Source organism: Daldinia childiae, assembly GCF_008694065.1.
Source record: "Daldinia childiae strain JS-1345 chromosome Unknown Scaffold3, whole genome shotgun sequence".
NCBI classification, from domain to species: domain Eukaryota; kingdom Fungi; phylum Ascomycota; class Sordariomycetes; order Xylariales; family Hypoxylaceae; genus Daldinia; species Daldinia childiae.
In genome coordinates this window covers 1464862-1478723 of record NW_022984644.1, presented here as the reverse complement: position 1 = coordinate 1478723, position 13862 = coordinate 1464862, and the positions used below count along the sequence as shown (strand labels likewise).

The 13862-nt window shown below is 46.4% G+C and overlaps 2 protein-coding genes across 2 annotated transcripts; one reads left to right on the top strand and one right to left on the bottom strand.

Moving 5' to 3' along the window:
• Window positions 1-352: 352 nt before the first annotated feature.
• On the bottom strand, window positions 353-3135 carry GL218_03128 (putative c6 finger domain-containing protein; the record flags this gene model as incomplete). Its single annotated transcript, XM_033579676.1, has 3 exons — window positions 353-453; window positions 507-2817; window positions 2992-3135. 3 exons carry the CDS (start codon window positions 3133-3135, stop codon window positions 353-355), a joined length of 2556 nt encoding a protein of 851 aa, XP_033436097.1.
• Window positions 3136-7224: 4089 nt separating this feature from the next.
• GL218_03127 (Protein farnesyltransferase subunit beta) lies at window positions 7225-8848 on the top strand (the record flags this gene model as incomplete). The annotated part of the gene is made up of 5 exons (XM_033579675.1): window positions 7225-7799; window positions 7856-7983; window positions 8041-8158; window positions 8242-8481; window positions 8599-8848. The coding sequence occupies 5 exons, from the start codon at window positions 7225-7227 to the stop codon at window positions 8846-8848; spliced, it is 1311 nt and encodes a 436-aa protein (XP_033436089.1).
• Window positions 8849-13862: the final 5014 nt, after the last annotated feature.

The window sequence follows — 13862 nt, the reverse complement described above, 5'->3', positions numbered from 1 at the left end:
ATTCCAAGTCATACAGTCGTCGAAAATCAGCCGTTAAAAAGGTCGTAAGATTTGAGTAACATGGCGTAAAACATCGCATGCGTCAATTGGCGGTGACCAGCCGTAAGTGAGAGAAAAGAAGAAGGTATGTTGGTCGATAAGTAGTGGTAGGTCATGATGATAAGATCATATCCTCAGACAACGCCGTCGCTAAATGTTTCCATCAATCTGAACAAAGGAAAAATAAAATAAAATAAAACCAAATTTCAAAAAAGGAAAAATCAAAATCAAAATCAAAATCTACGCTCGTCAATAGGAGCGTTTCTAGAGTGTATGTAGCCCAATCCTGAGGTCATGGCAACAGTAGAGTGCTTCAGTTGGCCTTAATAACCAATTTGGATAAGAACTTATTTGACAATGAATCGAAGTCGTATCGGTCAAACTTCGATGTGTGTCTAGTCCTTAGGTATGCCTCTGTTATCATATATTAGCGAATGCTGCGGTATCTCCAAATAAAAATTTCTTACCATGCTTGAGGACGTGCTGCCGTACTTCGGTCATAGCCTCGCATACAGCAACGTTATTGTTGAGTAGATGACCATGGCGCTCAGTATCCCAGTCAATCAGAGCAGGGAGTTTCTGAGAGATGGCGTGGAATAGACCGGTAATAACACCAACTGGTGTGCTTTCCATATCGGTGCAAAATTTCTCAACCGCCACTGGGTCAGGTACACGGTAATGGCAGTCAAACTGCATCTCTTCCCAGACAGCCAGGAGTATGGAAGCAAGCATAAAGATAGTGGGCCAGTTCTTCAGGCGATCGCCGCTGTACACGCTAGAGTAAAGCGCTGAAAGCTCCTCCAGAATATCCTTCTGTAGCTCACGCCACATATCTGCCATAGCACACTTGATCTGGAAGTTGATCATGACGGGCGCCACGTATTTCCCGAAGTACTTGGAGTCTTCATCATCGATCTGGCCTTCCAAGGTTTGTTCTGAACCTTGCTGCTCGACCAGAGTGATGTGCTGGGTAAGGTTGTAGGCTAGCACTAGTTTCAAAGCCTTGCGTATAACTGGCAACTTCTCCTTGGTGTAGAAACGGTAGGCAGTCTTGAAGATTTCCGTGATGAAAGGAGTACCTTCGAAGTGGTCGTCAATGAAGTTCTCAAAGCCACTTTCGATGTGCTTGTCTAGGTACTCAGCAAGCGCTTCTGGGCGAATGCCACCATTACCAACATCCAGTCTCTCGGTCTTCAGTTCAAATTCAATCGGCTCCTGATCAATTTGATAAGACTCGACCCAGTCAACCTGGAAACAACTGTCATCCGCTACGAAAACTTCACGAACCATGACGGGCAGGCAGAAACCGTAGCCATGAGTGATCCACATCAAGCTCTCCTTCTGTGCGAAGCCCTTCACGTTGTAGACAGAAACACCACGGCTCAGATGTCGTTCGTAATCCGCCTTCCAGTCTTTCATAAAGTAGCCAATATCCTTGATATCAATACGAGTGCAAGGAACTTGCCAGAGTCTAGCATGTGACGGCTGGCAACCACCACAAGGCTCACCCTTATCACAAGTCTTCTTGAGGAACTTGCACCGGAGACAGGCTCGGAGTTTCCTGATCTCGCTAGCTTGCTTCCGCTGCTCGGGAAGAAGCGGGCCTTTCCGACGTCCAACCTTCTTCTCGACTGTACCATCTTTCTTTCCATTAGAAGTCCTCCTTATGACCGATTTAGTAGACTTTGCAACCGCGCCCTTACTCTTGGGACCCGAGTTTCTACGAGGGTTGTTATGAGGCGGGGACGCAACACCTGATCCGCTCGCAGGGCTGGGACGGCTCGAGGTCGATGACTTAATAGGCACTGGCTCGACGGCAGCGGCAGGACTGATAATTTCGTGAGAATGATGGCTCTCACCGTGGAAGCAATTTCGATGGCTCGCCGGGTCCGAGTACGTATCAGACTCCGGAGAAAACGGGGAATAATTGAATGAGATATCCTCGAAACTACTGCTGCTGAAGTCAGTGCGCTGACCGCTTCCGTCCGAATGGGAAGCGTCCGAGTTCGTTCTCAAGTGCAACGTCTGGCCGGGATTGAAGATAGCCGTGTTCTGGGCTTGTGCCTGTGCCTGCGCCTGCGCTTGCTGATACGAATCGTAATTTTGGTACATCTCAACCTGAGTCCAGCCGTTATCACTAGATCCCGGCAGGGATAGTACCTCTAAATAAGTCCCAGTCGGAGACTGGCTCCCTAGGCTTCCAAAGCGTGGCAGTCCATCCGACGGGAATTGCAAAGTAGTTCCGAAATCTTGCCAATTCCCCATTCCCATGCCATCCCACTGCTGCTGCATAGTCCGAGGGTCCTCGATGGGCGAAACATTGCTAAAGCCCTGCTGTTCCATGGGCATTGCGGATTCAAGCGTCGCCTGCGCAGCCGAAGGCAAATAACCGATAGCGTTCGTCTGGTAATTTGCGGCAAAAGAATACGGTATCAGAGTCTGGTTTTCTTGCATATAATGGCCCAAATCCTGAACGGGCGGGTGCTGCTGTTGGTGCTGAAGCAGTGTCCAGTCGGTCAAAAGCGGGGGAGAATGAGTCTGCGGAGGAGCGCTCTGGTAAGGCGAGTGCTGTAACGGACTCGCACTCTGTTGCGCAGGCGATTGCGACTGTGCTGGAGACTCGACAGGTGAGTGTACATTGCTCGAATTTGCGTTCTGGGGAGCGGCCATATCAAGAGGCATCGGCCAGGCACCCGAGGGACGAGTAGGAGCCATTGCTGTAGCCGAAAGGGCGGGATTGGTACTGGGTGCTGTAGTGGTGTACGGATAACGCTCCCGCTGGTCGAAAGTGGTCAAGTCCAACAAGGCATCCCCCCGGCGGCATTGAAATCGAGGGTCATTGTCGTCAGAAGTCAAGAAAAGGGAGGAGATTCAACTGGGGGATCTGGGACGAGTTCCGCTAGTATTATTGTCAAGCAGAGACGACACCGCTCTTTCGTAAAATTCCCTTACGACGCCGATAGACAGCTTTGGGGATATGAAAGGGGGGAAAGGGAACGTCTGGTTGTGGAGGATGTAAGATTTTGCGGTGGATGGTCGAGTGAGATCGAGGATATCGACGGGGAGACGCCCTTGAAGGCAATGGAGAGGAGGCATGAGATTGTGTGAGGAGACACGGGAAACTGGCGGTGAGAAGAATAACGCTGGCGTCCTTGCTCCACCTGCAACATGCAGCTCAGCGACCAATCACGGATTGACAGTCCTGCAAGAATCATGGGATGGCGATACAAGATAGGACATGGGTAAGAACTACGAGGCCAATAGACAACCGTACATTTTGTTCCACTAAGTCATATTTTGCAAGGGCTCGCACGGTGGCTGGTATCTGTAGTGTAAATCTAGTATTAATTAAGTAAGGCCAAGTACAGGCCAAGTACGGCGGGGGGGTAGACCTTAAACTGTTTAAGGTGGCTAACTGCATGTAAACTTTTTGAGTTCTTTTTGAATTCTTAAGACTGTACGGCACTGTACGTAAGGTAGGTACCTAATAATGTAGAAGGTAGGTATGTACATCGGGTATGTATCTAATGCATCGGATGGAAATCACGTTGTGGGTTTAATGAGTTTGATGGGTTTGATAGGTTTATGTGGTAGCATATGCCGTAGCAAACATTTAAAATGTACTGCTTAACTACATGTAAAATTCGATTAATACATACATACACGTAGTACTAACTGCACTGTAAGCAGAAATATGTATCGTACTGTGCTTACCCGCTTTCTCAATGGCGGGGTATCAACCTTATCAGTTCAGTCTTAGCCACCTAAAGGTCCCCTATGTCTCCAGCGTTACCCCCCCCCCCTGTGTCTGATCCAACTGATCCAACTGTAACTCCACATTCATCAATCTCATGTTGAGGCAGTGAGTTGATGACATGGCGACCGGCCTATAACGGCTAACTGCAGATATGTAGGACTGCGTCACTCCAAGGTCAATATATGTTTCAATGCTCAATGCTTACAAGCTAGATCAATTCTTCTAAGTATTGCTCTAATGCAACACCGTGCGTCGCAGACATAGTGCTCGGGGATTTCGAGCTAATCCTCGGAGCCCCGAGAGGAAGGATACCCTAGACCGGCCTCGCATCTCGACCTTGGAAGAAAAAAAAAGCCGAGCTAAGGTGGAAGGTGAAAAAAGGTGGAAAGGTGGAAATATGGAAATGTGGAAAATGCCGGCCACATCAATAGTCCTCGGCTGGTGGGACCTTTTATTCGGGTCCTGCTGCTGCTCCCGGTTTGCCTTTATAAGACAAGGAGAATTAAGACGATCTGGATCTGGAAGCAAAAGAATACAGAAAAATTAACTCCACAACCCGAAAGAAGTTCTTGGTCAGTGTCCACCCTAGCTCCTGAACTGTGCATTGGCACCCTGTCGTCAGCTGCACCAAAATATACGATATGGTGATACCCTTCGCACAATTGAGCCAGTTGAATTCGCCGGATCTTCACATTGCGTCCGTCCAATCCAACTATTCCCGGTCCAACCAGTCTACTGCCCAAATCCAAATAAAAATGCCTTGCGGTTCCCATTCCGCGTCGAGGACGATATATGGTGTCATGTTTGCAAGCTTTTAAAGCTTCCGTCTATGCTTGAAATAGAAGAGCCTCAATGCCTCGGACGACGAGGCTGCAGTTTAGGACTAGCTGGGTGTCTCGGCCACTACATCCGCCGTGGGTACGTGCGTGGGTATGTGTCGACGTGTGCGGCTATTCTACTCGGCTCTCTCAAACAATACTAACCCAGCCCAGGGTGTTGGCAACTTACCTGGGGAGGTAGGTCCTTATGCGCGCGGGAGGCGAAGGATTTCTTTGCGCTTGTGAAACTACTCTCCTGATAGGCCACACTTCTTACCACCTTCGCAAAACACACCATTGTTGCGTTTACTAGCTATTAGCTAACGACCTTGCGAACGTAGGTACAATTCCTAGTTACATTCGGTAAAACCGAGGGTTCATTCAATGTTTATTCTAGCTGCGTTGCTACAGCTATTACTATCTTACCTCCTTTTGACTGCATATTAGATCTGATTCCGTCGAGCTTATTTTTCATCTACATAGATGCAAATGCCGGCCGATTACGTCTTACTATTATGTCCTGATAATTACTGCTCAGACGGCACAAGCTTTCTCCGATACTGGAACGTTACGAAATCAACCCTGACAGGGTTCTGGAAGCCCTTAACCACGATCGCCCATAGCAGTAGCCGCTAAGCCATCCCGGCGTCAAACATGCGAGAGGTGGACAGTTCGACTTTGCCACTAAATCCATTATCAATGCAGAACAGGTTTGTATTAATACTAAACACGTAGTCTATAATGTACAGTGTAAGGATGATGAAGGAAGCCGGAGGCTGGAAGTTGGTTTAAGATGGGACTAGGCGAGGTTGGGGATAACTCCACACGGATTATCCGGCATACTGTAGATCACTATCCAATCCAGCGTTCACCATGGGAGACCACACCTTAAGGGCTATAAATAACATTTTCCTATGTCTATGTAGGGAGAATAATGAGTTGTTATTATCCACCATAGTATACGAGGACTAACGTGTTGAATACACTAAGTACCTAAGGTAAAGTATGTATGTAAGTAAACAAACGAAGTCCCAGTTCCGACGGCGCAGTTGATGGCTTGTGAGAATCGAAAGCGAGTCCCGGAATCGCTACCGGACGCCACTTGGTTCCGACGTGGCGCGACTTCGAAATTAAACATCTGAGCATATCATAGGCTTTACAGCACCCAATGTTTTAAAGAATTGCCCATTCGCCACCTAGGTAGTTGTTATTTACTACATAACTATTAGACCAAAATCTCATATCCGAGCCTGTCTCGAAACTATACCTGCCACGTTTACGCGCATTTATTTTTACCTAGGTCTCGAAGATTCATTACGGACGGCTGCGGATTGTAATACCAATATCGATTACCCCTTCGGTGAACTCCTGCCAACCCGATGAAGCCTTGGCCTCTATTATATAGGTACACAAGATAGCCGTCTTGATAAGGCGCCACTCGACGCCACATTCGGGATGAGCGTATGTATCTAGTGTAGGTATACTATATAGGTAGTATAAGAAGATTATTCCCTACCTGTTATAGCATGTAAGCCTATTGCTGTTGACTTGTGTATCACCAGATGATATGGATTAAATTATATCGCACACGATTAAGGTGGATAACTCACTCATTGATCTTGGTATCTTAAAATACGAAGGCAGTCTCCCAATAGAGTCTGGACAGTCAGACAAAAGTAAGGTCTATGTCAGGGCGCAAATAGTTTGCATATGCATAGCCTTTATCTAGATAGCTTCTATTTCAGTATAACTAGTGACATATCCGGACACAAGTTTGACCTGAAACATAGGTATTAACTAAAAGATGATAAGCACGATAGTAATACGGTATTCCGACTTTTAAAATATCTAGATTTATTATTGAATTATTGAATTATGATAAAGAAATATCTCGCCCGTTTTTACAACTTACGTTACCATCTTAATTATCTACTTGCGTATTCTCTAAGCCACCACCATGTACGTATACGTATGAAATAATTACGATAAAGCTAGGATAATAATTTAATACATGTAGGCAAAGCCGAAAAGTTTAAAGAATACTAGATTAGTTAGTTAATCAAATATGTGTTTGACACTTTGCATCCAAGTAGCTTAATGTTGGCAAGTGATAGCAGTTGATACATACTCGTTAGCCGGGAATTTACCGATTATACTAATCCGGGTCGGGTTTAAAGTTTTAGTGACCAATAGTAGCGCTTTTTGTGCTAAAGAACGACCAAATGACTCTGGAGCCTTAAGACGTTTGATGATTTCGACGCGGCAGGTGCCCAAAATTTGAGACATTACAAAGCACGTCTTTCTTCACGTGCGATTAAAAAGGGAAACTACTTATACTCAAATCACGTTTTATTAAATTTTATAGAAAAAATACGTTTTGTTCGATAAGTATTCGTGGTTATCTACATTCCAAACTTATTCCTCGCTTGGTCTCTCTTATGCCAATAAAGACTAGTCTCGCCCGAGCGCGTCAACGGACTGCATACAAAGGGAAAACCTTTCGTCCTAGCTCAACAACAAATAGATCTGAGGATACTCAGGATTTCGAGCATCTCCAAGATTTTCAAAGTGATTCGGATGAGATGGTAAATAAACATCACACTTTTATCCATGACCTGTCCAACAGCTTACGGAAGTCAGGAACCAATGATCCCTGATCTCTTTACTAGCTGGCCCCCTATTCGGGAAGCGCTCGCTACCGCAACTTCCAACGTACAAGACATTACCGTGAATGAATGCCTACCTTTCTTGGCGGCGCAAGTTGATAATGTGTCATACAACCAGTATGGCCTACCACGTCTTGATCGGGAGCGGCATATAAAATTCCTTCGTAAGAACCTGGCACCCCTTCCTGCTCGTTTCGTGATGTTAGATGCAAGCAGACCGTGGATCCTTTATTGGTGTCTCAATGGTCTATCCCTCCTAGGGGATGATGTCTCTATTTACCGCGATAGCCTTATCGAGACGGCCCGTTCCATGCAAAATCCTACTGGCGGGTTTGGAGGAGGTTTTGGCCACGCTTCCCACCTAGCTTGCACGTATGCTGTGGTCTTGGCACTAGCCGTAGTAGGAGGCGATGCTGCGTATGAAGTCATTGACCGAAGAGCTCTTTGGAAATGGCTTTGTGATTTGAAGCAGTCTGACGGGGGCTTTAGGATGGCTGTTGGAGGCGAAGTCGACATAAGGTAAGGCGGTCTCATTAGACCGACCTCGACGGCATATGGCTAATGATATTTGTCAGGGGAGCCTATTGCGCAGCTGTCCTTATTACCCTGCTTAACCTTCCTCTCGAGTTGCCGCCCGACTCTCCGGCATGGACGCCCGACGGACCAAACTTATTCGCAGGCCTAGGAGATTATGTACGGCGATGTAAGAGGACCCAGGCAAAGTACCCATCTGTTAGACCTATGCAAACTAATCCTGCAGGCCAAACCTTTGAGGGTGGAATTTCGGCGCAACCAGATGGTGAAGCCCATGGAGCTTATGCCTTTTGTGCTTTAGGTTGCCTCGCGATCCTTGATGCTCCGCATCGTACCTTTCCCAAGTTTGTGTTGCCTGCCTGATCTTCAGAAGCTCTGCTGATCTCGATAATTTATATGCTGCTCTCGTACTAACCCCTGAATGCAGATATCTTGATGTCCCACGGCTTATCTCATGGCTGTCATCACGGCAGTATGCACCGGAAGGCGGGTATAGCGGCCGTACGAACAAGCTCGTCGATGGCTGCTACAGCCATTGGGTGGGCTGCTGCTGGCCATTGGTCGAGGCTAGCCTTGCCGGCCCATCTAGTCTAATGTTTGACATAAACAAAAATAAAAGCCCCGATATTGATATCCACAACATTTATAGTCGCGAAGGTCTTATCCGGTATATCCTCTGTTGCGCCAAGATCAATCAAAAAGGGGTGGCATGAGAGACAAGCCAAGCAAGTAAGTACATAGGTGCCAACCGTAATCTAGACATGGGCTAAATACCACAAAAAAGAATTTCTGATGCGTATCATACTTGCTACGTACTCAGCGGACTTTCTTCAGCTCAACATATTACTCATTTACTTGCCTCGGAGGGTGAAGGGATGATGACGCATTCGGAATATGACGTCTCGCCGCTCCGCGGAAGCCCTCAGATTTATGCTGAAGAAGATCGACTCAACACTACTGATCCTGTGTATTTCATACCTGAGGGGAAACGGAAAGAAATCATGTCATATTTCCTATCGAAGCCGGGTTTTTGACCCGCTTGTGGCCGCATATGAAGAGGCCATATCCGACACTACGCCGGACCAATCGAGGAAGGCTGAGAATTTCCCTCGCATCCTACGAATATTCGACCTTCCACCCATGATTATTGAGTGTCAGCATTATAGCCTCTCTCTCTCACGTGCCGGGCTATATAATATAGCTCTCATATTAGTATAAGCCATATAATTACCCCCTTGGGTCGAGGTGGGCTAACCCGTGTACCTACTCGCCTACTTAGGGGCATTCTGAGGGTGAAAGAAGTCAAGTAATGGATAATAGCTGCACTCCTATCCTTACTGGATGGCGTGCCTCCGCAGTTACACATCAAGACGGTGCATCGAGAACCTCGGCAACGAAGATTGGCTCGTTCAATGTACAAGAAGGGCCCGCAAACTCCAACTATACCCTTTTCACGTTTTTCTACAGGAAGTATCATGCACTTCACAATCAACAGTTAGTCCTCTAGAGGTAATACAAGAGAAGGTTCACCAAGCACGTTCGCCCGATTGAAGTGAGACAGAACCATCCAGAGGGATTCTTGTGCATTCGTTAATCTACCATCTCCACCATATGCGGTCATGCAGTCCAACACGATAACCCGTACCTTATTCAGCAAGTTCGAGCGCAGATGAGCCAGCCAGAGCTGGTAATAGTGTGGCAAGCTCTCCTAGATACTGGATTCGACCCGACTTGTTAGACTCCGGAAAACGCCACTGGCTTATACCTATCTAATGTAGTCCAAATCGGAACGTCGACGGCAGACGGCAGCTCTAGCCAAAGTAAGGAGACTATTGAATCGTACGAGGGCGTCCATAATGCTCAAGCCTATAGAAGCCGCGATGTAGCGGTCGAGAGGCGTTATGAGAATTTGCATCAGCTTTGTACGTGCTGATCGACTCAACAGAATCGATGGGTTGACCACATGGTGCGGTTGTTTTGCATCCCGTCGCTACACCTACACCCATGCTACCCTGTATTCCTACGGCCATATTGAGTCCCTGACGTGTACAGTCTCCATTACGGTCTCCCTGGGTGGCCATGACTTCGGACGGTAAAACGATCTCTACCGAGCTAAGGGTAGGGAGGTAGTATTTGGCCTCGTCTCCACTAGTCGCATATGCTCTACGCGACGTAGTAAGATGCTGTGCTACGAGTCCACAGACACATGGAAAAAGATTTGTTGACATGATGATCGGGAGTCATCGAACTAGCCCATATGATTGTATTCATAGATACCGTGATATAAGGGTTACAGTCCAGGGTTAAATTCCCAATTCCTCTCTACAGCGATTGTATGCCGTCTATCTCCTGACCATACTTTGTTATCGCTTACCCCTAATTCGACTCGAGGGGAGCGTAATATAGAGCACGTAGTAGAAAGATTTTGGGGAGTGAATTGGAAAAGAAATGTACCCCCCCCAACAACAAGCAGGCCTACGTATGTGGCCAATCCCTCAAGCTTTAGGCTGCGCCTCGGCGCGTTTATGGTAAACAAGGCCTGCTGCACGAAATTTCCTTCGCTTGTGGGCCTTCCCCCGGATGAACGACTCGCTTCGCCGTATGATAAGCACGAATTGAACCCCCGGGATCCTACTTTAAGGCGTCTCTCGAATGAGTGTTGCCGAAAGGCTTAATAGGAGACAGCGACGATCCCACGGCTCCCTTTGCCGGACCTCTCTCTTTCTTTCTTTCTTAACAGCTCGGACGTGGTGGCCGTAGTGGCCGTAGTGGCCAGGACGGATGGGCTGGCCGCCGAGGTCTCGGATCTCGCAAACACGTTGCATTCCTGACAGAATGACCTTGGGGCTACGTATGTATGTCTCTGGCAGCCATACGGGTCTCACAGATTAGGTGGGATCGTGAGGGGCTCCCTAACCGTGCGCGTGGGAGCGGAGGGCTGGTCGGCAACATCCTTAACGGCATTAAGTTTTTCTTACCTCAAAGTAACATGGCGTTATGTATATTGCATGGAGATATTATCTATGTTTCTCTCTCGTTGGTCTGCGCGTAATGGTCAACTTGTATGTATGTATGGATGATGGTCGATCAGTATGACTAGATGCCCTCTTCCACCACTACCTATTATCCCAAGCGTAGTCGGCGAAGCCTACCCACCCGTCGCGACGCTTTTTTTCAGCTGTCCTCTGTCGAGAGAGATGACGTTGTGGTTGTGTGCGCATTTCCAGAACAGCGCGCTGATAATATGTAGAGTGGTCATACATTGTATATCGAGCTGAAGTTACGCAGAGGCTACATACATACATACATACATTATACATAATGTAATACCCGTCTTGAGCCGTCTTACGGGATATTGGCTAGGGTCGTAGTATATACCTTAGATAGGTATCTACTTCTAATAAGCTACATTGGATATTTTTTTCCTTTTTGCCTTTTTTTAAACCTCCTTTTCGCTCGTTGGCTTATACTTACCTTTCTGCCGCTTGGGCTTTGTGTGTGTTGATAACATGATGTGGTGTCTCGAGCGCTTGCTTCTCTCACGTCGCGCCGCGGCGCTGCGTAGGAATTTTTTAACGCCGTCCGTAACATTTACCCTACATACATACATACATACATACACACGCATATACATGGACATGGACATGAACATATTATAGGTATCATGTAATTTTAGATATCATGTATATACCAAACGAAGAAGGTAAGTAGGTAAAATGTAAATATTGCATCCCGGTACTGCGTCTAGCGTATCGCCTATGTGGATTATAAGATTGGTCTGGGCGCCTCTTAACGTTACGAAGAAATGCAAAAGAATACATACATGGTAGGAATATGGGATAGTTAACTAGGGATAGGGATAGGAATAGGAATAAAAATAAACAAATAATAGGACTAGTCGGCGGCCGCTACATTAAAGTCCGAAAGTTACATGCGGCCAGTGGTGATTTCTCGGTCTACGTCTGGGTTGTTATGTGCCCTTTATGCTTGTTGTTGCGGTCGAGGGTCGAGGGTCGAGGGTCGAGGGTCGAGGGTAGGTTGTATGTATCGTGTGTATCGTGCGTATCGTACGTATCGTATGTATGGTATGTAACTTATTGTAATTATGTATTGTGTTATTGTGTTATGTATGTATTGTAGCAATCACGACGGTTCCTTCGTCCATCCAAACCCCGTCCAAGCTACGAAAATCGTCATGATGAGCGGCATCGAATTTCCTCATATGTACCTAAAGTAGGTAGGTATAGTATGGTATAGTATGGTATGGTATGGTATGCAACAGATGCAACCAGATACAACCAGATGCGACAGGGTGGTCAGGCCTGGTATTGTCGGGCCAGGTCGTTGATCGTTGGATCGGTACTGCTACTTCGGTCGACCTCAGCTCGCCTTTATTCTCAAGTATTCTCCTGTATTCTCCTAGGTACCCGTACCCAATCTAACATGCACAAAATAAACGTCTATCTTGATTTAATATCAAGCGGCAATGCCAACTCATCATTGCATGAGGTGTTAAAACGTCTGTTCTTCGCCTAGTCGCCTTCGCTGCCCCCCCGGACCTCGGCCGCTGCTCATTGGCCCGACACCCCCAAAAAAGCTCTAAGTGGTTCCTCGCGCCAATGGGTTTTTAGGGCAGAGACCAGGTTCGCGAGGAAAGAAAAGAAAAGAAAAGAAAAAAAAAAGATGACCAGGGTTTGCCTAGGCAGGCTAGACTAGTTGTGTTCATGCATCTCATTCTTTCTCACCGACTTCATAGTTCCCGGTCTTTGAACCAGTCAACTTCTCGATTTTACTTAGTTTATGTTTATGTATTGTTGTTGTTGTTATTTTTTCGGTCTCTCTTTTTTTTTTCTGCACTTCGGCGGGGAGAGAAAGAGGGGTGGATAAGGATGAGGAGAAATTTAAGAGACAAAAATAGGTACTTTAGTTATGTACCTGCTAGTTACTTAGACAAAGAGAGACAACAGAATTTTTTTTGATATTGATACAAGCTAAGAAAAATTTAACTAGTTAAACATAAAAAAAAAAAAACCTAAAAAAACTATTGGTCGCAAGCACAAGTTCGTCAAGCGCCGCTAGCATTTCGCTCGCGTCCAACAATTGTCAAATAAGCACCAGCCGTTTTTTTAAAACCTCTATTTTAGCTGTAGCTGTTTACTTTTGACTATTCCTATTAACCTTTCTGATTCGTCCAATTTTATTTTGTGCTTACGTTTGTTCTACTTATTTTCTACTTCTGGCACCGGTGCGAATCGCCCATCTCCTCAACCCACCTTCTTGGTCCCCAATGTATCCCATGTATCTCATGTAAACCATGTAAACCCATGTACGTGCCGTCGGCTTGGTCTGATCCAGCAGGTTGGTTGGCTTGCGGGTGGTTACGTTTCTATTTTCCTTTCCTTTCTTTCACACGCATTTTCTCTTTTTCTCAGATCCGGGACTCCATCTTCTCTCACCGTTAGGATGTCTTTTTGGTTTAGGGGACCCCCTCTTTCTCATCTCTCAGGTTCGATCTCCGAGTCCTTGTCATGTACATGGATCTATACTATACATATACATATACCTACATATACATATACATACACATACATATATACCTACATAACTACTACATACGTACATACATGATACTTACATACGTACAGCATACTATACCATACCGTACAGGTGCGCATACATATACATATTGAAACCAGAGGGAGAGAGACAGGCATCGTCGTAGCAGCAGCAGAGCAGTATGCACGTACGTGGGGAGGTATCATTATTGACCCTTTTCTGGTCGTCTAAAAAGCCGCCTTTTTTCCATACCGTACCGACCTTTCGTTGTTTTGATTGAGTTGCTACTGCATTAGTGGCCGAAGAGGAAGAGAGCTCTGTATCTCTCTCATTCTCACTCTCAATACTCTCAGATCGAGGGCCTCTCCTTTTTTTTGACCTTCCCCCTCTAGACAACGAACCAGGCACATCCCTTCTTTATTGTGCTCCGAGTTAAGTATCGAAAGGGAGAAAGACGTGAGTGGTAGACCGGTCTTTTGGACTTTTCCCTAG